Source organism: Myodes glareolus, chromosome 10 (genome assembly GCF_982192425.1).
Source record: "Myodes glareolus chromosome 10, mMyoGla1.1, whole genome shotgun sequence".
NCBI classification, from domain to species: Eukaryota; Metazoa; Chordata; class Mammalia; order Rodentia; family Cricetidae; genus Myodes; species Myodes glareolus.
Window position 1 is genome coordinate 57,560,160 of NC_142035.1, and position 26,630 is coordinate 57,586,789.

The 26,630-nt window shown below is 43.9% G+C and overlaps 2 protein-coding genes and 1 non-coding gene across 6 annotated transcripts; 2 read left to right on the plus strand and 1 right to left on the minus strand.

Moving 5' to 3' along the window:
- Window positions 1-215: 215 nt before the first annotated feature.
- On the minus strand, window positions 216-19,359 carry Mapda (N6-Methyl-AMP deaminase). Of its 4 annotated transcripts, none has more exons than XM_085696359.2 (11): window positions 19,082-19,359; window positions 17,312-17,534; window positions 16,969-17,099; window positions 16,053-16,113; window positions 12,973-13,060; window positions 11,090-11,171; window positions 8,971-9,097; window positions 7,334-7,414; window positions 6,744-6,882; window positions 3,455-3,555; window positions 1,443-2,808 (listed from the first exon to the last, which is right to left on the minus strand). In XM_085696359.2, the coding sequence occupies exons 2-11, from the start codon at window positions 17,399-17,401 to the stop codon at window positions 2,614-2,616; spliced, it is 1,095 nt and encodes a 364-aa protein (XP_085552485.2). In that variant the 5' UTR covers window positions 17,402-17,534; window positions 19,082-19,359; the 3' UTR covers window positions 1,443-2,613. The 4 variants fall into 4 exon arrangements, with proteins under 4 accessions (XP_087767392.1, XP_085552485.2, XP_048315670.3 ...); XM_048459713.3 differs by having other exon boundaries at window positions 18,977-19,359; XM_048459712.3 differs by having other exon boundaries at window positions 18,966-19,359.
- Window positions 19,353-21,512, plus strand: Lcmt2 (leucine carboxyl methyltransferase 2). Its single transcript, XM_048459709.3, has one exon. It carries the CDS (start codon window positions 19,415-19,417, stop codon window positions 21,473-21,475), a length of 2,061 nt encoding a protein of 686 aa, XP_048315666.3. The 5' UTR covers window positions 19,353-19,414; the 3' UTR covers window positions 21,476-21,512.
- A 2,709-nt stretch (window positions 21,513-24,221) lies between these two features.
- On the plus strand, window positions 24,222-24,328 carry LOC125416930 (U6 spliceosomal RNA). Its single transcript, XR_007237009.2, has one exon. It is a non-coding gene; the product is annotated as a U6 spliceosomal RNA (small nuclear RNA).
- The last annotated feature ends 2,302 nt before the right edge of the window (window positions 24,329-26,630 follow it).

Here is a 26,630-nt window from a genome sequence, read left to right on the forward strand (position 1 = left end):
ATTGCTGAGGGTGGACAGAAGCAAAAGTAAGCCTAAGAAAGCACTAAGGGGAGCAAGAGGTTTAGGCCTCTAACCCTTGCGTCATCAGCCTTTGTGGAAAAGGCATGCACAGAAACGCATATTGGTAGAAATGACATGACCTGCTCCCACCATGTTGCCTTAACACTGTTAACTACTTTCTCATATTTTCTCATTGAATATATTATACACACTAATTTTGTGTCAGTTTTTATTCTGTAACACTTTTTTTTTGTTGTTGTTGTTGTTTGTTTTTCGAGACAGGGTTTTGCTGTTCTTTGGAGTCTGCCCTGGAACTAGCTCTTCTAGACCAGGCTGGCCTTGAACTCACAGAGATCCGCCTGCCTCTGCCTCCTGAGTTCTGGGATTAAAGGCTTCTGTAACATTTTTAAAGGGTATAAAATACCCACATGGATGGTGAAGATACAGCTCAGTGGTAAAGTGCTTGCCTAGCACGGGCAAGGTCCTGTATTCAGTTCCCCAGCACAGTAAAGAGAATGTCGTGGTCTGTGCTGCCCAAGGCCATGTTGATGTCCCAAGTCCGTCTGGCTGCCAGGGGCCACGGTGCTCTGCGGTCTGTTACTACCAGCATCCTTGTAGATGCCCATGATCTGTGCTGCCCCTGGCTAAAGGGGAAGGAAGCTGCTTTTGCAGTGGAATTGATGACTGTAGACTCACAGCTGAGATGAGAGACCTCTTTTCCCCACATTCCAAAAAAGAACCAGTCTAGACAGGAAGCCCCTGAAGAAAACTCTTTATAAAATTTGTGATAGGGATTCTGAAGTGTAGCTCTTCACAGTTGACGGCTTCTGGCAGAGGTTGGGTAAGAAAGGGCTCGGTTTTCTTTAAGAGGCTGGCCACTGGAGTTTGATCATGCTCCAGTGAGTAATACATGGCAACACAAATTGAACTTGGTATTTTTTTTTTCCTTTTCTTTGGGGGAGGTCTGAAGGTGGTGGAGTGGACCTAGGAAGACAGGGAGATTAATGGGATCAAGGTACAGTATGTGAAACTCCCAAATAATCAGTAAAAATATATTGGTGGGAAAAGGGTGACATTTTATGGATTTTTAAAAAATCTGTATAAACAGGGCGGCGGTGGCACATGCCTTTAATCCCAACACTTGGGAGGCAGAGGCAGGTGAGTCTGAGGCCAACCTGGTCTACAAGAGCTAGTTCCAGGACAGCTAGGACTGTTACACAGGGAAACCCTGTCTCAAAAAAAAAAAAAACTGTGTAAATGGATATACTTAGAAATGTAAGGTTATAAAACATATCTATGAACTTGAAAGTTTAAGTACCTCCTATTGTGTACCCAAAAGAAAGACACACAGAAGTCTCAACCTTAGTAACTGGATTAAGGGTGCCATCAGGCTTCTCTGAGATCAGGGAAAACATGCATTCTAAGAAGGACAGCAAGTCAAGCACTGTTTCATGGTTTTTAATGCTGTGATAAAACACTATGACCAAAACCAATGTGAGGAAGAAAAGGGTTTGTTTCTTCTTATAATTTGTAGTCCATCCTGAAGCAACGGAAGAGTGCTGCCTACTGGCCTGCTCCTTGTCGCTTGCTCAGTTTCCTTTCTTATTCCACCCAGAACCACCTGCCTCTGTGGGATGAGCCAACCAACTGATTAAGCACTGATTAGGCCAATCTGGTGGGAGCATTTTCTCAGTTTAGGGTTCTTCTTCTCAAATGACTCTAGCTTGTGTCAAGTTAACAAACAAACAAACAAACAAAAAACTAACCAGGACATCTGTTATCTGTTAAAGTTTTTTCTTACATGTAGAGCCAATCTTAGTTGTCCCTTGTCTTTGGCTAAAGTGGTCATGGTATATATGTGTTTATGTTAGCCTATGCCTGTGGGCATGAGGTTATAGGAGATCTAAGAACCCTAGAAGCCACAATGCTACTATTACTAGAAAGATCTTTCCAGTGAGTCCTGGCACTGTGGAAGTCCTGGCAGCTTCCACAATGAAAGCTAAATAGAAGCTGATTTTAAAAGTGAAGCTCCAGTCTTATGTCTTTCTCACTTTGAGCCAGCAATTCTTTCCTTTTCCTAAACTGAAGTAATTAAATTCCCTTTATATATTTCTAAAGATATTATGAGAAGGGCAAAGCCAGATTCTAGCTTTTTTACTACATGGTCACCTGACAACAAGGCGCCCACACGAATGGCTGTGGTGTGCAATGTGGCCTGGCATCAACTGTCCTGAGAAACAATACCTGAAAGGGTTAGAAGAAGTGGCTAGGGTCTGATTACAGCTAACAAAACACAGAGGTCTTCCTGAAGACAAGCAGCTTCATCTCAGAAGTTTTATGATCAGTAACAGGAAGAGAATGCTAATTGAAAAAGAAAGTTACCAGTGGATGAGGGATTTAGTTAATGACCTCCAGTCCTCCAGCATCCAGCATGGAGGTGAAGCATGCAAGGTCTCAGGGCTTCTAGTCTAAGATATTACTGACACTTACTGGGTGTCAAGACCCCACATAGACTTGGTCCTGGCTTCAAGGGAAGTAGTGGACAGTTCACTGAGTGGATGTGGCAGATCTTGGCTACCACATATAGTTGGAAGTAGTTCACCCCATCCCATCTTAAAAGTGGAACACTTTGGGCTTCAGGTGATTCCACTGATTTCTCAGTTCAGATCTGGTGTTGTCAGAAGCGAAGATGTAGCTGATGGATTCATAAGACAGATCCCACACTTGAGATGGGGTCAAATTAAATGTTTCTGCTGCCAGTTGATATTCTTGAGAAAGATTTGTCGAAAAAACACCCTTGTCATCGGTCTGCCAATAAACAAGAACAGTTCAACATAAAGAAGTGCTTTGTAAAAACTAACCTTTTTTTGTTCAGAATCTATTTTCCTATGCTTCTTTCAATAGTCTAAAAAGGAACTTATAAATGTTCATCTGTAACAAACTTGTTTATACTTTTAAAAAGACCAGAGTACTTTAACCCTGGCTGCATATTACAAACAAAGAAAGAACTTTTAAAGCATATCTAAGCCCAGGACTCATTCCAGATCAAATAAAGCAGGGCCTATTAGATGGGTGCTGGGCACCTGCACTTTTTCTTTTCTTTCTTTTTTTCTTTCCTCTCTCTCTCTCTCTCTCTCTCTCTCTCTCTCTCTCTCTCTCTCTTTGAGACAGGATTCTCTGTGTAACAATCTTGGCTATCCTATCCTGAAACTCACTTTGTAGACAAGGCTCCTTTTTTTTTTTTTTTTTTTTTTTTTTATTAAGGCTTCACCAGATACTGCTTTACTGCTTCTGAGAACCAAACCCATTATCATCTGAGCCCTTTTCAGCTTCCCCATCCCCCTCAAGCTCCATTACTGGGCATTTCCTTCAGGAACTCAAGGTAATCAGCAAGATAATAAACATATGACTTAATGTAGCAACTGAATAGGAGTGAGAATAGAATATTTCTTACACAGATCACAGAAGGATGAGCAATGCTGTACCAGAATCCAAAGTGATGCTGGTCATAAGATGGAACTGTCTGGCTTTTGATGTTTGAGGTCAAACAAAGTTCTAGACGAAAGGGGAAAATCCTTCTATTAAAAGCAAGTAAGTGAACTCATTCAGCGAGCATCAGGAAGACTCTCAAAAAAACTTTGCAAACTCTGCTGATTTAAGCAGTTTCATTATTCCACAAAATACACGTAATTCCTCATTACGTGTAATAGGAAACTGTAGTTCCCATTTGGGGTGTAGCTTAGCAGAGAGTGAGTATGTCTCATGGGCAAGCCTCTGCACTGTCTTCCACCACTACATCCAAACGCACAGATTGCAGTTCAGAGATACCTGTTATTGCTGTGACAGCAGCTGTACCGAGCAAGGAGTTACTGCTCTCTTCACAGTGACAGGAGAAAGACCACAGCCTGTCACACTCCCTCATAAAGCGTCACATCCGCTGCTGCTATTTGAACACAGGGTCTCACTATGTTTGGCCTGGAACTTACTATGTATATCAGGCTGGCCTTGAATTCACAGAGATCTACCATCCTCTGCCTCTGCAGTGCTGGGATTAAAGGAATGTGCCATCACACCTGGCCTATAACTGATTTTTGGGGATGATTTTACTGTCTTCTGATGAGTTTATATAGGAAATTCTTTCTTTTTTTTTAAGATTTATTTTATTTATTACATATACAGTGTTCTGTTTGCATGTATACTTGCAGGCCAGAAGAGGGCACCAGATCTCATTACAGATGGTTGTGAGCCACCATGTGGTTGCTAGGAATTGAACTCCAGTCCTCTGGAAGAGTAGTCAGTGCTCTCAACCTCTGAGCCATCTCTCCAGCACAGGAAATTCTTTCTTTACTGCTCTACTCTCAGAAAATGGTGTAACAATGACAGCAAAGTTGTCACTCACAGCATATTCACAATCATGTGTGCAACGGTCAATCAGGATATAAAAATGGTCACTAAGCATATTCACAATAGCGTGTGCAATGGTAAGTCAGGATATAAAATAGTCACAGCATATTCACAATCGTGTGTGCAATGGTCAATCAGGATATAAAAATAGGTTTACAGTTTCCCTGATTTCTAATATGCTTTAAAATTTTTATTTTATGTGTATGGATGTTTTACCTGTGCATGTCTATGTGCTGCTAGTACACTTGTGAAATATTAGTTGAAGATGTTTTACATTCATTTATGCTGTGAAATACTTGTTTAATGATATAAGATGTTTTACATTCTTTTATGTTGCATTTGTTTAACTCTGAAAAGCTGTGTTACTTTGCCTGCCTAAAACACCTGATTGGTCTAATAAAGGGCTCAATGGCCAATAGCTAGGCAGAAGAGAGAAATAGGTGGGGATGACAGGCAGAGAGAATAAATAGGATAAATAAATAAATCTAGGGAAGAAGGTGTGGAGGAGTGAGTGAAGGCATAAGTCACAAACAATCCCACACCAGTTTGGAATTATGATTAATAGAATGGTTATTTATTCAAAGGGGAAAAACTTACAGATTACCGTCCCAGACAACAGCCCCTCTGCACAAACAGGAAAGGAGTCTAGGAGCCGGAAGTGGAGCCGGAAGCCAGAGAGAGTGGAGGACAGCCGCTGCTTTTTTAAAGAGAGAGAGACCACGCCCCAATGGGCTGGTATCTCAGCAGCTATTGGTTGAAGGAGCGGAAGGAGCTCCCACAGCAAGTGAGGAAAGGAGGAGAGGAGGATGCTAGGGGCCAGTCACCTAGCCACAACCCAGCCACAGAGTAAGAGGAAAGAAAGATATATAGAATAAAGTAAGGTTAAAAGCCCAGAGGCAAAATGTAGTTAGAGAATCAGGATAATTTAAGTTAGAAAAGATGGTTAGAAACAAGCCAAGCTGAAGTCAGGCATTCCTAAGTAAGAGTAAGTCTCCATTTATTTATTTGGGAGTTGGGTAGTGGGCCCCCAAAGAGTAAACAAACAAACAAACAAAAAGAACTACAGTATGCCTAGTGCCTGAGGAGGGAGACCAGAAGACAGTGTCAGATCCACTGGAACTGAAGTGAGGCACAGTTGTGAGCACCCATATGGTTTCTAGGTATCGAACCCAGGTCCTTTGGAAGAACACCCATTGCTCTTAACTGCTGAGCAATCTCTCTAATCCCAGTTCCCTAATTTTTGAGACAGGTTTTCCTGAGTAATCTAGGCTAGTCTCAAACTAGTAATCCTACTGCCTCGGCCTCCCACAAAGTAGGAATATAGGCTTGTGCAACCAAGCCTGGCTGTAATTCTTTCTTCTTTTTAAGATTTGTTTGAATGTTTGTTTGTTATGTATACAGTGTTCTGCCTGCACACAATAAGAGAGCACCAGATCTCATTACAGATGGTTGAGAGCCAGCATGTGGTTACTGGGAATTAAACTCAGGACCTCTGGAAGAATAGCCAGTGCTCTTAACTTCTGAGCTATCTCTCCAGCCCTGTAATACTTAATTTTTAAGTAAATGTTACACATTTGCATAACATTAATTTTATTTTTAACATCAGTTTAGAGAAGGAGGGAGGGAGGGAGGGAGGGAGGGAGAGAGAGAGAGAGAGAGAGAGAGAGAAAGAGAGAAAGAGAGAGAAAATCAGAGGAGGACCCTGTGAGTCACCCAGACAGAACTCAGGTAAGTCATTATGGTTGGTAGTACACATCTCTACTTGTGAACCATCTCATTGGACCCATGTGTTAATTTTATTATAATAACCTTCAAAATTCGAAATGACCTTTATTTCTTTTATGTTTGTTTGCTTGCTTATTTATTTTTTTTCTAAGACAAGGTTTTTCTGTGTAGCTTTGGAACCTGTCCTGGAACTTGCTCTGTAGATCAGGCTGGCTTCAAACTTACAGAGATCCACCTGCCTCTGCCTCCAGAACACTGGGGACTAAAGGCATGCGATCCACCACCGTCCAGCCAGCCTATGACCTTTATTTCTTAAACAAACAAAGCAATAGCAACAAAAGACTGAGTTCCTAGAACTAGGGATTGTAGCAGTCAGTAAAGATGAACACAGCCAGAGTAAGCTAAGTAAGTAAGTAAGAGAGAGCCCTGCCATCATGAAACTTCAAATAAAAGCTAAAACTTTCAGCACTTCGATAAGACCCAGAAAGCACGTATGCACTTAATTTGCAAATATCTGCATTTTAGTACAGTACTTTCCCACATAAATCTGCAATCTGGGGCCTGGAGGAAGCAGGGCAAGAGGGTTGTCTGGGCAACATGAAACTCTGTCTTACCCAGAGGTATCCGGTGCTGCCTCACAAAATCCATATGACCCAGGGAGCCTCCCTCGGAGGAGTTGAGGAACGTTCCGTGCCCGATTCTGTCAGGAAGCAAATCCAGCAGCATTTGTGTTTCCTTTTTCTTATCTGGAATCTTCAGAAAAGTGATAAGAGGGGATCAATGCCCTCTGCCTCTGCCAGGAACTAAGATATTTTATTCTGCCTTCTGAGTAGTGAATGCCAATGTTTTTAAAAATCAGAATTACTTAAACTTTCTCAAGCCTTCTCAGCTTTATCAATCTTCTACCGCCTAATAATAATCTCATGAAGTATAAACATAAAGAAGTAAAAACTAGCCAGAATATAGAGGCATAACCCTTTAATCCCAGCACTCAGAAGGCAGAGGCAGGCTGAGCTCTATGAGTTCAAATCCAGCCTAGTCTACAGAGTGAGAAAAAGAAAGAGAAAGTAAGAAAGAGAGAGAAAGAAAGAAAACAAAACAAAAATGTTTTCCCCAAAATAAGCCTATTTCTATTAGTTATTTACAAACAACTTTATTTTTAAATTATAATCTGCCCTCTCCATTCTATGACAATATTATTTACCTCTGCAAGATGTAATGCCAACTTCAAACCTGTTCTTTTAGCTTCTAAAAGAGGTTCCAAGAAGTCTTTTGCTTGTCCTACCTTGAAGATAAAAGAAGGGTGCATGAGAATACCAAGCAAACTGAGGCATCTGGTGTTCTAACCCAATAAGGGATAAAATAAGGGCAGATTGGTTTCATTTGAGTCTCTTGCTTATAGAGAGCCTTTAATGTGCTAGACCCTTTAGGGAATGCACCATAGAAAGGTTATTCTTGAGTCCAGTACCAGTGAACTCAGGTCAATAAGCAAGTTGGGTATGATGGGTCAAAATTCTTATTTCACACAGATATTTAGTATTATGGGGAACTCATTTGATTTAGGAAGCTTTCATGATTAAAAACAACAACAACACACACAAGCACACTAACGTGCAACCACACACATGTGACACTCTTAACACTCTTATCTATCCATCATACATGATGGAATTAACTTCTGGGAACAAAACCTGTTACAAGTTGTATACTATCTTTAGAAGAATGGACAGGGTGGTCATATCTAATAATATCTATAATTTATTTATATATTTACTTATAGATACATTATATATCTATAATGTAATTTTACAGTGTTTCTTTCAAGAATCCTTAAGAAATGCTATGCTATACATTCTGCTGATAGGGCAGAACAGGGCTTCATTAGGTGTCTGCTGGTATGGGAGCCTTGAGTACCAGCCTCAGAGCTCAGAAATTGGATGCCTATGGCAGGCGAGGATCTGAGGGTAAAAAAAATTAACTCAAGCACATTATATCTGCATCTGCTTTATTTTTCATGTGACGGGAAGAAAGGGGATGGAGGGGAGGAAGAATAAGAAAAGAAGGAGAAGAATAAGGGAGATCTCCACGAGGTTTCTAGTTTTTACAGACATAGTTGGAAAATTCCAAAGGCAAAGATACTGATAATGTGCATATCAAAATCACAAGAAGGGCAGGTAGAACCTAACAAAACTGTACGCTGGAACAGATGACACCACCCAAGAAAGAGCCAGCATTCAAGGGGAAGTACCTGACACCCCAGACCATTAGTTACTAAACGTCCCCAAATCCTGGATTCACTCATTCTTCTAATCTAACCTCTTTTGTGATAACCAGCTTTGGGGACGCCCAGATTTGTTTGTTAGCAAAGGTGGGGCAGGCTGCCTTCCTATTCAGTGCCTGTATATATTATAGAAATTACTATGTGGTCTGTGAGCAGGTAATTCTGGGACATTGACTCTATGTAAATTTGACAGAACAAAGAGTGAATGTTACCGCTCTAAAGCCCTGTGGTGTGGAGGAATGAAGCAAGGTCAATCCATTGTCCGTGCAGAAGTTACACTGCTGAGGTGTTCTGGGAATGAATCCCATTTTGAAGGGAAGAATCATGGCTTCACCAGATTCCCACAGATATGACAGTGACTTTTCCAAAAGACAAGTGTTCCCACAGCTCTGCAAAATGGGTGCCCCATAAGTTGTACACTTATGCATGAATCTGTCAGCTGCACATTAACTGCAGAGTCTTGTGGGCTCCAACATGCTGGCCCCTAGTGCATGATGCTCCAAACTAAGCCTCACCCCACTGACTGATTCTGCATTGAGAGATAAAATATAATAACTTACAGTCGGGTCTCCACTGAGGTCAAGGCCAAGAACTGTATCCTCAGTGGACAGGAAGAACTCTTTAGCAAGTTCAACAGTCTCCTTGGCTACCGTTAGGCCACCTCTTCTGTCGATTGCCATCAAATACCTGTAAGATAAGAAAAACACAGTTGATACTAACTTGGCAGAAAGGGCTTATGACAAGAAGATCACAGTTAAAGTCAGACATGGGTGTATATGTGGCTATGATCAAAGTGTCTGGAAGGTGGAGGCAGGAAGGTCATGTTGGGCTACAAAGTCAGTTTAAGGCCAGTCTGGAATGCATGAGACATGTCTCAAAAAATAAAACAAACCAAACCAAAACAAACAAACAAACAAAAAACCAAAAACCAAACCAAAACAAAAATATTCCACCAATCTAAAATCAACTAAGCCCAGAGAAGGTCACCTATAATCACGTGTCTTTTCCTTATGAACTTCGCCGCTTCATTGACAGTCCTTAGTACAAAGCCACCAGAAGAGTAAAGAGCAACTTCTAACCACAAAATATCTGAGAATGGATGGAGTTTGAGGCCAGCCTGGGCCACAATAGACCATGTCTAGACCTTGTCTCAAACAAAATGAAAAAAAAAAACAAAACCCAAAAGTCAACATTTGAAAAAAACTATGATGCATATAAAAAAGACAATTCTAAATATTGCCATAAAAAGTGGCTGGCTACTTGGAATATAGCTTACTCTGAAAGGCAGCGAGTCTAAACACGACATTGTATACACAGAACGAGACATGAATGTCTAAGTAGTATCAGTATCTAGTCTGTTCCAATTTCCAATAATCTCACCTTTCTGTTTATACCTTTGGGTGTTGCAGTGTGACCATTTGTAAGGGACGCCAATACAGGCAGGATATTGGGGGTCAGAGGGCAATCGGTGTGGGTCCTCAAGCACCTACCTTTTGTCTGAGACAGAGTCTCCCATTGGCCTGGAACCATGAAGGCCAAGCTAGCTGGCCTGTGAACTTCCAGGGATCTGCCTGTCTTCACCTCCTGTCTCACCATCTCTAGGATTACATGGACACCTGGCTTTTTATGGGGTTCTAGGGACTTGGACTCATGTCCTCACACCTGCTAGACAAGTGCTCTACCAACTGAGCCGTCTCCCAATGCCCTTAAGTCTCTTCTAATCCATTTCTACTCACTTCTCTCCCATTCCCATTTCTATCCTACCTCTTCTTATGTGATTTATTTGTTGTTTGTCCTACAAAGCTTCCCATAGTTTGGATTCTCTTGATTCTATCCCCCTATGTTAACATGTCCTCCTGTATTTTCTATTAACTGATTAATTGGATCTAGTCTAGAAGCTTAATTAAATCAGATTTAATTTTTTTGGCGAGAATAAATAGGTGATGAAGCCAGACATCATGACGCACGCCCATAATCCCAGCACTTGGGAGGTAAAGGCAGGAGATCAGGAGTTCAAGGTCAACCTTGTCTATATAGCAAGTTCCAGGTCAGTCTGGACTACTTGACTCTATCACAAAAGCTGGCTTTGTTCAAAGTACTGGATGTAGTAGTAAATCAACGACAAGGACTCAGGCTTCCCTGAACTTACACTCCAGTCAAAGGGCTTGTATACTTTATGACAATACACACTAAAGCCAAAGAGGAACGTGGGTGAGGAGGGACTTGGGGGCCAGGAACATGCTGGACAGACTGGTTGCTCTAAGGGAACAACAGACAAATTGAGAGCTGAATAATGAGAAGGTGGCTGTGTAAGGACACGATGGGAGGCAGAAGAGCCAGTGAGAGAAAGGCACTGAGGACAGTCTGAGCCTACAGGAGAGAGAGCAAACAGCCAGATCATGTGAGACTGTGTGGGTGGCTACAGGAAGTCCACCTCAGCACAGCAGCAATGAGAGGCCATACTTGACTTGAGCAAAAATACTAGAATTTTACTGCCAGATGACTAAATTCAGAATTGTATTCTCATCTTAGCAACAGGGTTCTTGAATCTATTTTTTCTATTGTAGGTAAAAATAGATAATAGCTGATTTTTTAAAAAAAAATCCATCACCTTTATGAGACAATAAAACATCATATTCTGCTTTTTAAAAGGGTATTATTAATGCACCATCTTCTTACCTAACATCAATATCTAAGTTTTCTTGTTTGCACTGTTTTATGCCTTCAAGTATGGATTCCACGTAAGTCTTCTTTGTCATTCCTGGAAAGAGTGCAGAGCAGCATATGTGACGACATCACCACCTACTTCATCCTTCAGACAGCATCGCTGTGCTGTGCTAGGGCCCGGCTAAGGGTGAATCACAGCCGTTAGGGAAATTTTTTAAAAAATATTTTATCTTGTGTGTGCACATATACACACATGTGTATGGTACCCAAAGAGGCCAGAAGAGGGGGTCAGATCTCCTGGAGCGGGAGTTACAGACTGTGATAAAGCCACCTATTCATGTTTTGTGTGTATATTCCCACACATGGGCATGCACATACTACATTGTATAACTTGAAACTGATTCTACAATTTAAAACTGAGATTAAGAATCTCTGTTTCCCATTTTGACATTTACTTTAACAGTTTCAAATAGTTCTTAACTGGCTACACATGTTTTGGTGTAAGATAACCTAAGTCTCTTCAGGTCAAGAGGGACTCAATGATAATATATAATGTCTCCTGATTACAAAACAAAACAACCTCCCTCTGTCCCTGAGAGTCAGGCCATGTAGGCAAGGGCAGGCAGAAAGTCATTCTCTCTTACTTCTGCCTTCAGAGTGTTACAGGTGTGAGGCTATCCCTGGCCAGACAGCTCTTATGGAAGTTTCTATGAAATTACTAAACCACATCCAGCTCAACTCTGTCCCCAGAAGGTTGAACACTTTACAACTTGCTCCTAACCATTCTCTAAGGAGTCAATGAATACCTGACACTTCAGTGAGTGCCATAAAATGGCATTCTATAACCACTTAGTGACATTATTTCCCAAGTGCAGGAGCAAGAACAGCCTCTACTGGAGACAAAGGTGATGTTCTTTGTGTGAATGTGTGTGTGGCTGCATGTTCAAGTGTGTGTTTGGGTAGATGTGCAAATCTGTGTGGAGGCCAGAGGACATCCCTAGATATCCTCCTCGGGTGTCATTCACCCTGTTTTCTGAGGCAGACTCTCACTAGCACAGGGCTTACCTGCTGACTGTCTGGTGTAGGAGGTCCGTCTATCTATGTGTTGCTTTCATTGGTTAATTAATAAACTGCTTGGCCTGATAGGGCAGAACATAGGTAGGCAGGGTAGACAGAAATGAATTCTGGGAGGAAGAAAGCAGGGTCAGACAGAGCTGCCATGGAGCTGCCCAGTCAGACATGCTGAATCTTTTCCGGTAAGCCACGACCTCATGGTGACATACAGATTATTAGAAATGGGTTGAATCAAGATGTGAGAGTTGGCCAATAAAAGGCTAGAACTAATGGGCCAGGCACTAATTTAATTAATACAATTTCTGTGTGATTATTTTGGGGGTTAAGCTAGCCCGCTTCTCCTACAACAACTGTCTCCACCTGCCTAGGGCTGTGTTAGAAGAGCACTGTGCCCAGCCTTTTATACGGGTTCTGGATCTTGAACTCAGACCCTCAAGCTTGCAGGACAAGAACTTTCCGACTGAGCTGTCTCCTCACATGCTGTGTCCTTTTCTTGTAGAAAACAAAAACAAAACCCTAAATGCGATTTCCCCTTCTTTATCAAAGAGTGACCAAGTGGGTTTTCTACTTTTCGTTTAAGAACAACTTATGAACCACGAGCATCACTCTGGCTCAGGAGTAGGTCACTCGCCTGCAACGTGAGGCACTGGACCTGAAACTCAACACCACCACGTATATTTTTTTAAATGCCATTAAGCATCACTAATGTACACAGTGAAAGTTTTTGTTGTTGCTGAGTGATGGAAGCAAACAGGAACCTTGTGTGATCAGAACCCATGGCAACAGGACAGCACATCCACTGAGAAGGAGCTCAGCCCTACCAGTGACACCGTCCCCTCTGGGCGTGCTCCTCAGCTCCAGGTACTTGACACCATCTTCTGCAAACTCCTTAATGACGTCCTTTGTGACCTGATAATAAAAGCAGTGCACACAGTGTTGGCAGTGCTGGAGGAAGGTGCCCAGTGCAAGGGCCAAGTGCTACTGTTTCATTTCATTTATTAATTTTGACTGGCAAAGGATGTAGGGAATCTCTCTCCCAGGTAGTAGGGATCGCCTGCTTTGTCCATCCCTAAGGCAGATCATGTCAGTTCAGCAACAGTTCACATGACTCTGTTCCCATGTGAAAACTAAGTCTGCATATTAGCATGCTTTTTCCTTTCTTTTCTTTTCTTTTTTTTTTTTTTAATTTTTGAGACAGGTAGTCTAGGTTAGCCTTGAACTCATTTGATTCTCCTGCCTCTGTCTGCCTACTGGCAAGCCTGGCTTTCTTTCTCCTTGACTTTCTAGTGTTTATAATGGCAGACAAAAGAGAAATGAGTCAAAGTCATTGGAGTCACTCAGTGTTTGCATGGTGTTGGGAAATGCACAGACAAAGAAATAAACGGCTCTACTGACGTAACAATTAGACATTACTTGCATGTTAGCTAAGGTCATGGCTTAGGGTTCTTAGCAAGTTATGGAGGAATGTCTTGCATTTTTCATCAAATTCTAGCAGGGCCAACTTTTTCTCTGAGGTACTTGGGAAAATTCCCCTTAGGCAAAGAAAGTGTGTGATAAATAAAGTCAAACTATCTAATACAGTACAAGTCTAACAATCCAAAAATTACTGAAGGGACATCCTTCCTTTCTGCCAGCAATTCTAAGAAACACCAAATTTAGATGGGGAAACGGACCAGATTGAAGATCCCACAAATCTGCCCTAGTTGGCCCTTCAGTTGTTAAACTAATCTTAATCTTCTTTGACCGTGTGCATACGAACCTGCAAGGACAGCGTCTTAACAAAAGAACAAGTGTTGGCTGGCTCTGCAGACACCTAACAGGATGGCACTTAGTCAATTCATAGCAATACAATGTCTGCACCCACTTTTTTGCCCTCACAAAAGTCAAGAAGAATTTTTTTGTTGTTATTTATTTTTTGCTTTTTAAGACAGGGTTTCTCTGTGTAGCCCTGGATATCATGAAACTTGTTCTGCCTCTACCTCCCAAGTGCTAGGTTAAAGGTAGGTGCCACCACCACTCTGCCTGAAAAGGAATTTTTAATAATAGAATGGATAGTTGAAGTTCACAATATAGGCTAGAAAATCAGACAGGGACTGCCCTGCTCGAGGCAACCCTATAGCCTTCAAAATCATGTCACTCATAGACAACACAAGATACATTGTTGCTTCACCAGAGTACGAATCTGGTGCTTCCAGCATTGTTGGCACTGGACCCTCTGGGGACTACTCCCAAGAACACCAACTTGCTGCCACTGCTATAACAAAGTAAGGCCTCATCGTTGCAGGCTGAGAACTACAACCAGGAAGGGCCAACTAACCCTATTCCACTGAGACCAATAGAGAAACCAGATGTTAACAGCAGCTGTGTTAGGGGGCTGGCTCTCTCACCTATTCCCATTCTTGTTCCAGACAGAACACAGTCCAATCAGTTAAGTCCTGAACAGGAAAGTATACGGGCTCTGGAAGAGACACTACTCTCACTTCCTGTGTGTGACTTTAGGTGAGCTATATTTCATTTCTCTCTTCTGGCTTTTTTTGGTAACAGGAAAGTATACGGGCTCTGGAAGAGACACTACTCTCACTTCCTGTGTGTGACTTTAGGTGAGCTACATTTCATTTCTCTCTTCTGGCTTTTTTGGTGAAGGATGCTGGGAAGTATGCACAGGCACTAAGCAAGCAGGGCTCCAAATGAGCTGCAAGCCCAGCCTCTACTGGAGACAAAGGTGATGTTCTTTGTGTGAATGTGTGTGTGGCTGCATGTTCAAGTGTGTGTTTGGGTAGATGTGCAAATCTGTGTGGAGGCCAGAGGACATCCCTAGATATCCTCCTCGGGTGTCATTCACCCTGTTTTCTGAGGCAGACTCTCACTAGCACAGGGCTTACCTGCTGACTGTCTGGTGTAGGAAGTCCGTCTATCTATGTGTTGCTTTCATTGGTTAATTAATAAACTGCTTGGCCTGATAGGGCAGAACATAGGTAGGTGGGGTAGACAGAAATGAATTCTGGGAGGAAGAAAGCAGGATCAGAGAGAGCTGCCATGGAGCTGCCCAGTCAGACATGCTGAATCTTTTCCGGTAAGCCATGACCTCGTGGTGACATACAGATTATTAGAAATGGGTTGAATCAAGATGTGAGAGTTGGCCAATAAAAGGCTAGAACTAATGGGCCAGGCAGTAATTTAATTAAAACACTTGAAAATGGAGACAGGAAGACTAGGAGTTAGGAGTGTCAGGGCAGCCTCAACTATAGAGAATGTGTGAGGCCAGCCTGGGCTATGTGGGAAAAAAAACCAAAAGCAAAGAGAGAGGAATGAATAGTGTAATCCCATCTAAGGTCGAATATTTCTATTTTTGAAGGTTTATTTTTATTTTATGTGCACAAGTGTTTTTCCTGCTTGTATGTCTGTGCACCATGTGTATGCAGTGCCACAGGGGCCAGAAAAAGATGTCAGTGAAGTTACAGAGGGTTGTGAGGCACAGCATAGGTGCTGGGAATCAAACCTGGGTCCTCTGGAAGAGCAGCCAGTGCTCTTAATCACTGAGCCATCTCTCCGGCTACCATGTTTCTTACAACATGCCATACTTGGAAGCAGGATCAGGCTTTCCTGTCATTATTATTCCCTACCCAATAGAAGATGCGGATCTTGGTTCTTTCCCACGTCTTCCTTTTCCTCTTCCTCATTTCTTTAACAATAACAGACTTCAGGCTAGCTTAGGTCAATGTCTTACAACGATTTTTAAAAGAGTTGTCATTACAAAAAATTTAAAAATCAATGGAAAAAGAAACTGAGAAGGAAAAAAGAAAACATTTTCATTGGGTCCTAATGAAAGCAAAAGGTCATATGTAATGAGAGACATTCATTGCTTCAAAATTCAACATTCTAAACTCCTTCCATGTCTCACCATCAGAATATCCTCAGCACTAGTAGTAAGCTGGTGGATAACTTGGAACATCTGGAAACATCTACAAATGAACAAAATGTTTTAATACACTTTAGTCAACGAAAACTTGTTACTCAAGAAAAACTCCCTAAGTGGAATTAATTAGTAAATTTTAGGTTAATAGTAAGTATATATTTAGATTTACAAAGAACCACAGGATAATATTTTCAAAAGTATAATCTAGAAAATCAACTTAATAGCAAAAAATAAGATGTTATTTATTTATATTTTAAAGTATGAAATAATTCCATTCTCTAATCCTCTAGCAAAAGCAAATAGGGAAAAATCCACATTCCATTATTTTCAAATCTAAGAAGCAACTCAATATAATATAATTTTTTGTTTGTATTTTGTTTTTCAAGACAGGGATTCTCTGTAGCTTTGGAGCTTATCCTGGAACTTGCTCTGTACACCAGGCTGGCCTTGAACTCACAGAAATCCACCTGCCTCTGCCTCCCAAGTGCTGGGATTAAAGTAATGCACCACCATCACCTGGTATCAATAGTATAATTTCACAAACATAAATTATTACAAATACTATCAGTAGTCTGACAGTTGGAAACATGTTATATGTTAGGTTATATTTTCCATGCCAGATGTCTTTTTACTTTTTTATTTTGGGTTTTTCAAGAGAGAGTTTCTCTATGCAACCCTGGCTGTTCTGTAATTTTCTCTGTAGACAAACAGGCTGACCTTGAACTCAGAGGTCCACATGCCTCTGCCTCCTAAATGCTGGGATTAAAGGCATGCACCATCACTGCCCAGCCAGATATCTATTTATTTAAGTATTAAAATCTGATTCTTCTGATTCTTATCTATTTCAATCTCAAAATACTGACAGACAAAAAAAAAAATCCTACAATCTCCCCAAACTTACTCTTCTAAAGTTCTTTTCTTTCCCTTGTCAATCATGGTCATGTGATCATGAACTTTAAGATGTGGCTTCTTGGCTATCAATTTCTTCATGGTACTGGAACTAATGGAGCCATTCAAGTGGGCATGAAGCTCCTAAAACAAGAGAATGTAATCAGTAAAAACACACCAGGGATCTACTAGATTCCTAGTCCCACACCATGCGCTGGCTGTTTGTAGTTTGCACCAGGTAAACTACTTGATTTAGCTATACCCTTTCTACAAATTCTACCCACAAAACTTACTTTTCTTTTGTGGAAAACAACATAAGAGTTGTTGTGCAACAAGAATCAGCTGTTAATTCTTACCACTTTTGGCAACTCCACGTAAAAATCTGTCTTCCGTGGATATTGCTGTCCTTCTGCCTCCATCCTTTTGGGAGGAGGCAAAGATTTCATTCACTCTGACTCTGGCTTGGATGATACAACATAATCAAGTCAGCACTTCTGAGGTCCTGGCCTTTCTTCGATGGTTTTACTTACGCGTACTTCAGTAAGACTTGCTTATATGTTGTTTTGAGTTGAATTTCACCTGTATTCACGAATGCAAATAATTTCAGATGTTAACACAGAAACAAAGAAACACCACTGCTTTTCCTTTCACAGACCGCCCCTCCCCCACCCCACTACACACACACACACACACACACACACACACACACACACACACACACACACACAGAGCTAATCTTAGGTGTTTCTGCAGTGGGGAAATGACTAGTAAAGCTATGAACAAAACATAAAAAAAAGTATTAAAACTCCGAGTTAGTCAAAGATCAGGGCGTCACTTACCTGCTTGTTTGTACATGCCTTTAACTTTGTGTTTACTGGGTAATTTCAGGTTATCACACACATGCAGCACTTATGTATTTGCTTTCATATGGAAACACTATTTCACAATCATGCTGCACCAACACTTTCCTTAAATGGGCTGGGACTGACCTGGACCATATTTGGGTCCCGACCCTGGCTCTAGATGGAGGCTTGAATTCACTGTCTCCTCTCCTCTGGGTGGACTAGATGTCTCCAGGAATAGATCTTGCACTCCCTGAGTCATTCTGCCACAGAAACTGTTCCCCTAGGACCCTAAAGAGCTCCTGAGCACCAGAACTTGACATTTTTTCATCAGCTGGACTCAAAAACTCCTCCTCATAGCTACTATGCACCACTGCTCTGAATCAACCATCCTTAAGATCATCCTCATCTCCCTTGCTAATCCAGCCAGACACAAAATCAATAAATGATAACGTTTCTACACGCCTCTGGGAATGCGTTCTTACTGGTAACTCCTAGGCATCCAATGCAGGAATTTCATTTTAAATCCCAACCTGAGTATCTCTCTCTCTCTCTCTAAAGATTTATTTATTCATTATGTTCGTGTTCTGTCTGCTTATATGTCGGCACACCAGAAGAGAGCACCAGATCCCACTATAGATGTTTTTGAGTCACCCTGTGGTTGCTGGGAATTGAACCCAGGACCTCTGGAAAAACATCCAGTGCTCTTAACCTCTGAGTCATCTCTCCAGCCCCCGAGTTGTTCTCTTTAAAAAGGGAGATGGAGGACTCAACATTCCACCAGGAATAATTACATCTCTTTCACAGCTATTTTCAGCAGACATACTCAATCAACACCACATAAGAATCACAGAATTCTGGAAGTGGAGGAGAGTGTCATTTTATAGCTGAAGAGAGGGTGAATACTTTATTCACTATAGGCCTAGCATAGAGCTGTGAATACATGACAGCCAATAGCATGTATGTGTGCAGGGGGCTAAATTACCGGTAATTATCTGTAAAGGTCTCCTTCACTTTCCATCTGGCCTAATTTAAGATTTAAATGACTTCTCCCTTGCAATGAGAACATTCAGTAAAGGAGAAACTGTTATTTTTTTGGGGGGGGGGGCTCGTAATAGGGTTTCTCTGCACAGCCTGTCCTAGAACTTGCTCTGTAGACCAGGCTGACCTCGAACTCACAGAGATCCGCCTGCCTCTGCCTTCGGAGTGCTGGGAATACAGGTGTGCGCCACTACCTCCCAGAAAGAAATTATGACTTTCTCGCAAGGAACAATCTATTCTTGCCTGCTGAAGATACGCGGTGCCGGTCCTTTGCAGGAAGTCGGGTCGTCAGCCCCCGATTCGATTAAAAATGTTCTCAAATACGAGGACCTACAGGACCTTTTCCCTTCGCGCCGAAATGTCTGTAGAAAAGTGGTTACGAGCTCCCCACACTCTAGCTGTCAACTAAGCAGCGTTCGCGGTAAAACGGGATTCGGAAAAAAAAAAAAAAATCAAAAGGTCTCTCGCGGTTTTTGGCAAAGCGCGCTCTGCGCGGAAGTGACGCACACCGCACCCGGAAGCGAACGACACCAGCGCGGTGAGTGTTTCGTGTGTACTGCGGAGCGTCTTCAGGTCATGGGCCCGCGAAGCCGCGAACGCCGGGCGGGAACCGTCCAGAGCACCAACGACAGCAGCGCCCTCAGCAAGCGATCGCTGGCCGCACACGGATACGTGCGCGACGCCTTCGCAGTGCTGCTGGTTCCGGGACCTGTGCGGCGCACGCCGCTAATCCATCGCGGCTATTACGTGCGCGCGCGCGCCGTGCGTCACTGCGTGCGCGCCTTCCTCCAGCGCACTGGCGCGCTCCCGGCCCCGACCCGAGCGCAGATCCTGTCTTTGGGTGCAGGCTCTGACTCTCTGTTCTTTCGCCTGAAGGCTGCGGGCCTCCTGGCCCGGGCTGCCATTTGGGAGGTGGACTTCCCGGACGTGTGTCGGCGCAAGGTGGAGAGGATCCGGGAGATCCCTGAGCTATGCTCGCTGACCGGCCCTTTCCAGCTCGGGGACTCGTCCTCCGCTCTGTGTTTCGAGAGCTCGGACTACCGCATCTTGGGCGCGGACCTGCGTGAGCTCCCGCAGTTAGGCGAGGCCCTGGACTGCGCGGGCCTGGATGCCACCGCACCCACGCTGCTCCTGGCCGAGGCGGTGCTCACCTACCTGGAGCCCGCCGATGCCGCGGCCCTCATCGCCTGGGCCGCCCAGCGTTTCCCCGACGCCCTTTTCGTAATCTATGAACAGATGAAGCCACGAGATGCCTTTGGGCAAATCATGCTGCAGCACTTTCGGCGACTTCACTCTCCCCTGCACGGCCTGGAGCTCTTTCCCGACGTGGAGGCCCAGGTACGGCGCTTCCTTCAAGCTGGCTGGACTGCCTGCAGCGCCCTGGACCTGAACGAGTTCTACCGCCGCCTTCTCCCCGCAGACGAGCGTCGGCGGGTCGAGACGCTCGAGCCCTTTGATGAGTTTGAGGAGTGGCATCTGAAGTGTGCCCACTATTTCATCCTGGCAGCATCTAGGGGAGCCACGCTATCGGAAACTCCGGTGTTGCCACCCCCGGAGGCATCTTTTTGGGTAGATCCTGCTTTGCCTTCAGGTTTTCTTTCTGCCAGACCAGTCACTAGTGACAACCAGCACTCCAGCCTGAAGAGATATGGCCACGCCTCTGTCCTCTTGAGCCCTGGCATTATTTTCAGTGCAGGAGGCTTTGGAGAAGAAGAGGGGCGACACTGCCGAGTGAGCACGTTTCACTTGCTCTGGAGATCCGGTGACTCTGAATGGAAAGGCAGCCAAATAAGTACTTTGGGGACTGGAGGCCAGTGGGATGGACGCCTTTATCACACCATGACAAGGCTTTCAGATACTCAGGTTCTGGTTCTTGGAGGGAGACTGTCCCCAGTAACTCCAGCTTCCGGGGCTCTCCAACTTGAATTATACAGAAGTGAGGCTAATTGCCCCGAGAGTCAGACTGTAACATTAACTGAGGCTGCCATGCAAGAAGGTTCCACGTTGTCATGTTGGCGCCATTCAACAACGGAAGTATACTATCAGAATCAAAGATACTTATTTGTGTATGGTGGCCGAAGTGTGGTGGAACCTGTACTAAGTGACTGTCGTTTCCTACATGTAGAGACAATGACTTGGGTCCGAATCCCAGTAGAAGGGGCAGCCCCCGAGGGTCGGCATTCCCATAGTGCCTGCGGTTGGCAAGGAGGAGCTCTTATCGCCGGAGGTCTTGGGGCTTCTGAAGAACCACTGAGCTCTATACTCTTTCTTAGACCAAAGTCCTCTGGATTCCTCTGGGAATCCATAGATATCCAGCCCCCCATTACCCCACGATACTCTCATACCGCTCATGTATTTCATGGGAAGCTGCTTCTGGTTGGAGGGGTCTGGATTCATTCCTCCTCCGTTCCTGGAGTGACTGTTATCGATTTGACTACAGGGTCGAGCTCTGAGTATCAGCTCGACACGACATCTGTGCCCTGGCCAGTCATGCTGCACAGCCACAGCAGTGTCCTCCTCCCCGAAGAGCAGCAGATCCTGCTGACGGGAGGGGGAGGGAACTGCTTTTCCTTTGGCACTTATTTCAACCCCCACACAGTGGCATTAGACCTTTCTTCCTTAAGTACAGGCCAATAAAGACTGACTCCTGATACGTTCAGGACCCAAGAATAAATATGGTTGTAAATATTGCCACACACCCCAACACACACCTTTCTTTCTTACCTCACTCTTGAATGTAGAACATGAAAACCATGTAGAAAAAAAATGTAGAAAATACCAACAATAAGATGGTACAGAAATGAAACAGTTAAAGGAGTGTCCATGCATCCTAGGGGTCTCTGCATCATGTGTCCCGTTTATTGGGTTTCTACCGATTTTCAAATCTTAGCTATTTACAACAACGACAACCCTTAGCCTAAGTAAAAAATTTCCCAAACCGGGTCTGTGGCCTAGATTATATTTTGGAGAAAGTTTCACACAGATCCTTGGTAAGAATACAAGATTGAATATAGATCAGGAATACAGTATTGACCAGTTGCTTTGTGTGAAATCTGAAACGAGCACTGTAGTTTAAAGACTTAGTTTGAACACAAGACTGACTTTAACAATGAAAAGTACAGCTTAAAAATCGTGCTTTTCATCACTTTTTTTTTGCTAATATTTTGTAAGTGCTAATAAACTCGACATTTAATTCCTTAGTCAGTTTTGTACCGGTGTAATGAATGTCCCAGCCGTGACTGTTCTGAGCCTGCAAGCAGTTTAGGATTATAGGCGGCATCAGCTAGCTCTCTTCTAGTTTCTGGTTGAGGGAGAGCAGGAAGTGAGCCCAGTGGTTGTGGCTCTTTCTCTGCCAGCCTGCACATTGACCTGGTGCTTTCTGTCAAGGTCATAACTGCTGTCAGGTCACCTGCACAGGAAGGCAGAGCCCTGATGCTGCATTGCTTCAGGTTATAGGAATCGCTCCTTTTCCTTAACCTCTTCAGGCCTAGGAGCTGTGCTGGCTCCTTGTCAGAGCCAAGCTGCCCTACCCAATGCAGTGTACTAGTTACTTTGCTTCTTTTTGCACTGAAGAAACACCGTGAGCAAGGCAGCTTGCAGAAGGAAGGTTTACTTGGGTTTTTTGGTTCTGGAGATAAGCGTCCATCCCGGTGTGGTGGCTGGAAGCAGGGATGCTGAGAAAGCACATCCTTTACCATCAGCACAGAGCAAAGCAGAACCTGCAAGTAGGGAGAGGCCCTAAGGCCTCAAAGCAATCCCCGCTGCCACCTCACCCATCCCCACCCCACCGTCTGGGGACCAAGTGTTCAAATTCATTAGTCTTGTCATTCAAACTACCACAAGTAGCAATTAGCAACTTGTGACAATCTAAGACCATTAAATAATGGGACTGTAGTGTACCTTATGATCTACAGTCATTAAACTCCCCTCAGTTATGCCTTAAAAGACGGGTAAGTCTGTTTCTATTGAGTTTTGGAGAAACTAATGACATTTCTTAAAGTTTGAGACTTAATCTGTCATGTATGTAACATGAGCTTCATAACTAGAGGTAGTGTCTTTATAGAACTGTTAGACTAGTGTGATCCTGGATATGGTAGTGTCTTGAGATTCTATAAGTGTCCAACTTAGGCTTAACTTCTTAGTGAACTCTGTGACATGGAGTCCCTTTTCTCCAAATGTGTTTTGTTGACTTTGCACATAAAATGGCTGTGAAGGGTAGTTAGTATAAAACTGAGCACGGTTGTAATTTAACGTAAACTTTATGCTAAACTAACATGAGACTTTCTAATGGACCTCTCTGGAAATGTCTTTGGTTATGGCCAGGCATGAGTCTTGGAATACAGGGCTGCATTTGGCAAGGCTCTCAGTGGGCCAACTGCTAGATGGTTGACAGCAGCATGATTGGTGTGCTAAGTTTACCATGGCCTACGTCCAGCTTTCAGGAGCAAGTCAAAGGAGAATGTTATGAAATTAGTGTCTGTCCTCAACTGTGTAGGAGATAGTACCAGAGCCCTGGCTATGAACCCACTTCGTCCGGCTGGTGTGTCATCAATCACTATAATCTCATTACTGTGGGTATAAACAGGTACGGGGAGATCAAGAGGATGCCAGTGTGTGCCAGGACCAAAGCAGTGCGGCAGGGCCTAGTCTCCCGAACACTGCCAGGCAGCTCATTATGAGTAATTGGGCTTGGGCTCGTTCCCTCAAGGGAACCAACCTGTGTTTTCTGGAAGTAATTATAAGATTTGGCATGCCTTCCAACTTCAGCCCTATTTTTTTTCAGCATGCTTAGCTAAATTATTTACCTCCTAAACTCTTTGTAATTAGCACACTTAGTAATTTTGCCAGAGCATTTGCTCCATGACTGCGTTGCAGCGCTCTGTATGTTCTGGTCAAGCACGGGCGCTGGGCTAGCTTCATTATTGACCGTCTGCAGCAGCTGGTGAGATGGGCCACACTGAGAACGGAAATTGAATAATAACTTCTGTTTCTTTGTTTCTTTTTTTTAAAAAAAAATTTTGTTTTAAAATTCTGCTATCGAGCTTTGAGATCGTTTTGAGAGTCCATTTTCGTGACTGTCTTTGCTCTTTTCATGATCTTTCCTTCCCAACCAGAAAAACTATTAAGGAAAGAAAAGAACCTTTACTATGGGTCTCATATGCGGTGTATCATATTAGAATAAGAAAACAAGGTTTGAGACTGGAGAGATGGCTCAGCAGTTAAGAGCACGTAACTCCTGAGGATCCAGGTTTGATTCGCAGCACCCATATGGGAAGGCTCACAACCATCAGGGGCCCTGACGCCCTCTTCTGGCCTCCAAAGGCACCAGGCACACATGTACACAGACATGCGAGCAGGCTGAAGACTGAGAACTGCTGTTCTGGTGCTGGCTTTGGCAGCTCACGTGCTAAACCTGGAATGATCCAGAGAAGATGAGCAGGGGTCCTGTGTGAGGATGGCAAGAAAACCTGCGAGGCTCTAAACAACAAAGCCCACACCTGCTCTTGGATGTGTTCTTCATAAGCTAAACCAACATTTTGTCTGCCCTCTGAGGTTTCCAACTAATGTCCACCATTGAGAGCCAGGACAATCCAATTTTCTCAGAGGCCTTGACAAAATGACAAAAGGAACCTAGTGCCGGGTCCTTGCCCAAGAGCAGACTTGGTTTGTTTTTTTCTTTGTTTGTTTTGGGTTTGGTTTTTTGGTTTTTCGAGACGGTTTCTGTGTAGCTTTGGAGCCTGTCCTGAAACTAGCTCTTGTAGACCAGGCTGGCCTCGAACTCACAGAGATCTGCCTGCCTTTGCCTCTAGAGTGCTGGGATTAAAGGTGTGTGCCAATACCACCTGGCTAAGAGCAGTCTTGGAAAGGCCAGTCTGGGGCTAGTGGCCAGGGCCTCCAAGGAGTCAGGGTTTCAAGTCCTTGCGAACTTGGCTTTTTCACCTGAAGAGACTAAGGTTATCTGTCAATGCGTCTCAAGGCTGCTGGGTGCTAGGTCTATAATGCTCTTGACATACCCTGCTCCCTTTGTGCAACATTGCTTGATTAGCTGGTCGGTGGCGCACGCCTTGAAACCCAGCACTTGGGAGGCAGAGGCAGGCAGATCTCTGTGAGTTCGAGACCAGCCTGCTGTACAAGAGCTGGTTCCAGGCCAGGCTCCAAAGCTACAGAAACCCTGGCTCGAAAAACCAAAAGAAAGAAAGAAAGGGAGGGAGGAAGAAAGAAACTATTGCTTGATTAACTTCCTGCTGACTTTGTCCCACTGTATGATTTCCTGCTGCCTCTGTCCCATTTCTCCCCTGGAAACGGTATAAGATGCTGTACTTCTGACTAAGGCTTGCAAGTCTTCAGATTGTCCAAGACTTTCTGCTGCCTAGCTTTCCTCTCTTCTTTATCTTCTTATCTCCTGGCCATCACTTAGAACCCCGTCACTGGAGAATGATCTGGTCCAGTCGGTTCGCCTTTCTTTCATCTTTCTGCAGCTTTAATCCTTCTGAGTGGCTCTAGGGAGATGGAGCAGCCATGTCCCCATGCATCTGCTACAGTGCCCAGGTATTTCTTTAGTGATCTTTTTCAGACCCTGAAGTTCTCATTTGTTATCTGTGCATCTTGTGGTCACAAACCCAACCTCCAGCACCTGCAGCACTTGGGCTTACTCTCAAGCTCATTCCGTGAGGAAATCCCAATTGTAACCAATCTCTCCTTGTATATGTTCTCCTTGTGTATTTGTGGAGATTTGATGGATATGAGAACTAGTTACTAGGGTGGGTTCCTAATCACAGGCATTATCCAGTAATGTCCAGTTTGACACCAAGGCTACAGTAAGCTTGGTGGGTGTGATGGTACAGGCCTGTAATCCAGGCAGTTGGGAGACTGAGACGGGTGGACTGTGACAGTTCTAGACAAGGCAGTTACACACTGAAACCCCAGTCTCAAACAGACAAACAAGCATAAACCTTAGCGGTTTCACAACTGCTTCCCAGAGGGAGATGTGAACAATGTTTTCATCCTGCTCCTAAGGTTCCAATGGTAAGTCCAAGTCCAAGCCCAAAGAGTCCACCCTGGGGAAATCAGTGAGTTCATGGGGCTCACTTACAGAGCACAGGTGACCCCAAAGCAGCCACCCAAGGAAATCATCGCCTCACTTTCCAGTTAGAGACAGTCTCTTTTCTGTTTGCTGCTGTGTATGTCAGGCTAGCAAGCCCATGAGCCTCTGGGGAGTCTTCTGCCTTCGCCTCCCATCCTACTGTCAGGGCCCGGGGACTAGAGCTGTGCACTCCCAGGCCAGGTAGCGTTTTCATCTACTTTGCCCTCTGCACCATCTCCCCAAGACCCAAACCCAGATCTTTTAAAGTCAACCTCCTTAGCCTGCATCAGGTCTAGACTTCCTGATATCACTCCTAGCTTTATTTGTTTGTCTGTGTGTGTGTGTGTGTGTGTGTGTGTGTGTATACCTGTGGGTACACTCCCCTATGTGTATGGGAGTGCAATGATGTGGAAGCCAGAGAACAACTTGCAACAATCGGTTCTCTGCTACCATATGGGTTCCAAGGGCAGAACGGGTCATCAGGCTTGGCAGCAAATGCCTTTACCCTCTGAGCCGTCTCACCTACCACTCCTAGCTTTATGGAGTGGGTCCAATTTTCAGCAGATTACAGATTCCAGCTGATCCTCAGACTCCTTTGCTTGACAATGGTCCACGGTTACCCCATGTCCTTTGGAGATGGAATGAGTTAAATTGGCCACAAACTAATCTGAAACCAGGAACGTGCAATTAAAGATGCCCATGAACACA

What these genes read in the sequence shown, in the direction of transcription:
- Mapda (XM_085696359.2), bottom strand. Translation starts at nt 17,401, where the DNA reads ATGAAATCTTTGCCTCCTCCCAAAAGGATGGAGGCAGAAGGACAGCAA. An exon ending in ACGTGGAGTTGCCAAAAGTG is followed by an intron (nt 17,100 to 17,311) that starts GTAAGAATTAAC and finishes CTCTTGTTTTAG; the next exon opens with GAGCTTCATGCCCACTTGAA. An exon ending in GTGCTGAGGATATTCTGATG is followed by an intron (nt 13,061 to 16,052) that starts GTGAGACATGGA and finishes TTTTATTATCAG; the next exon opens with GTCACAAAGGACGTCATTAA.
- Lcmt2 (XM_048459709.3), top strand. Translation starts at nt 19,415, where the DNA reads ATGGGCCCGCGAAGCCGCGAACGCCGGGCGGGAACCGTCCAGAGCACC.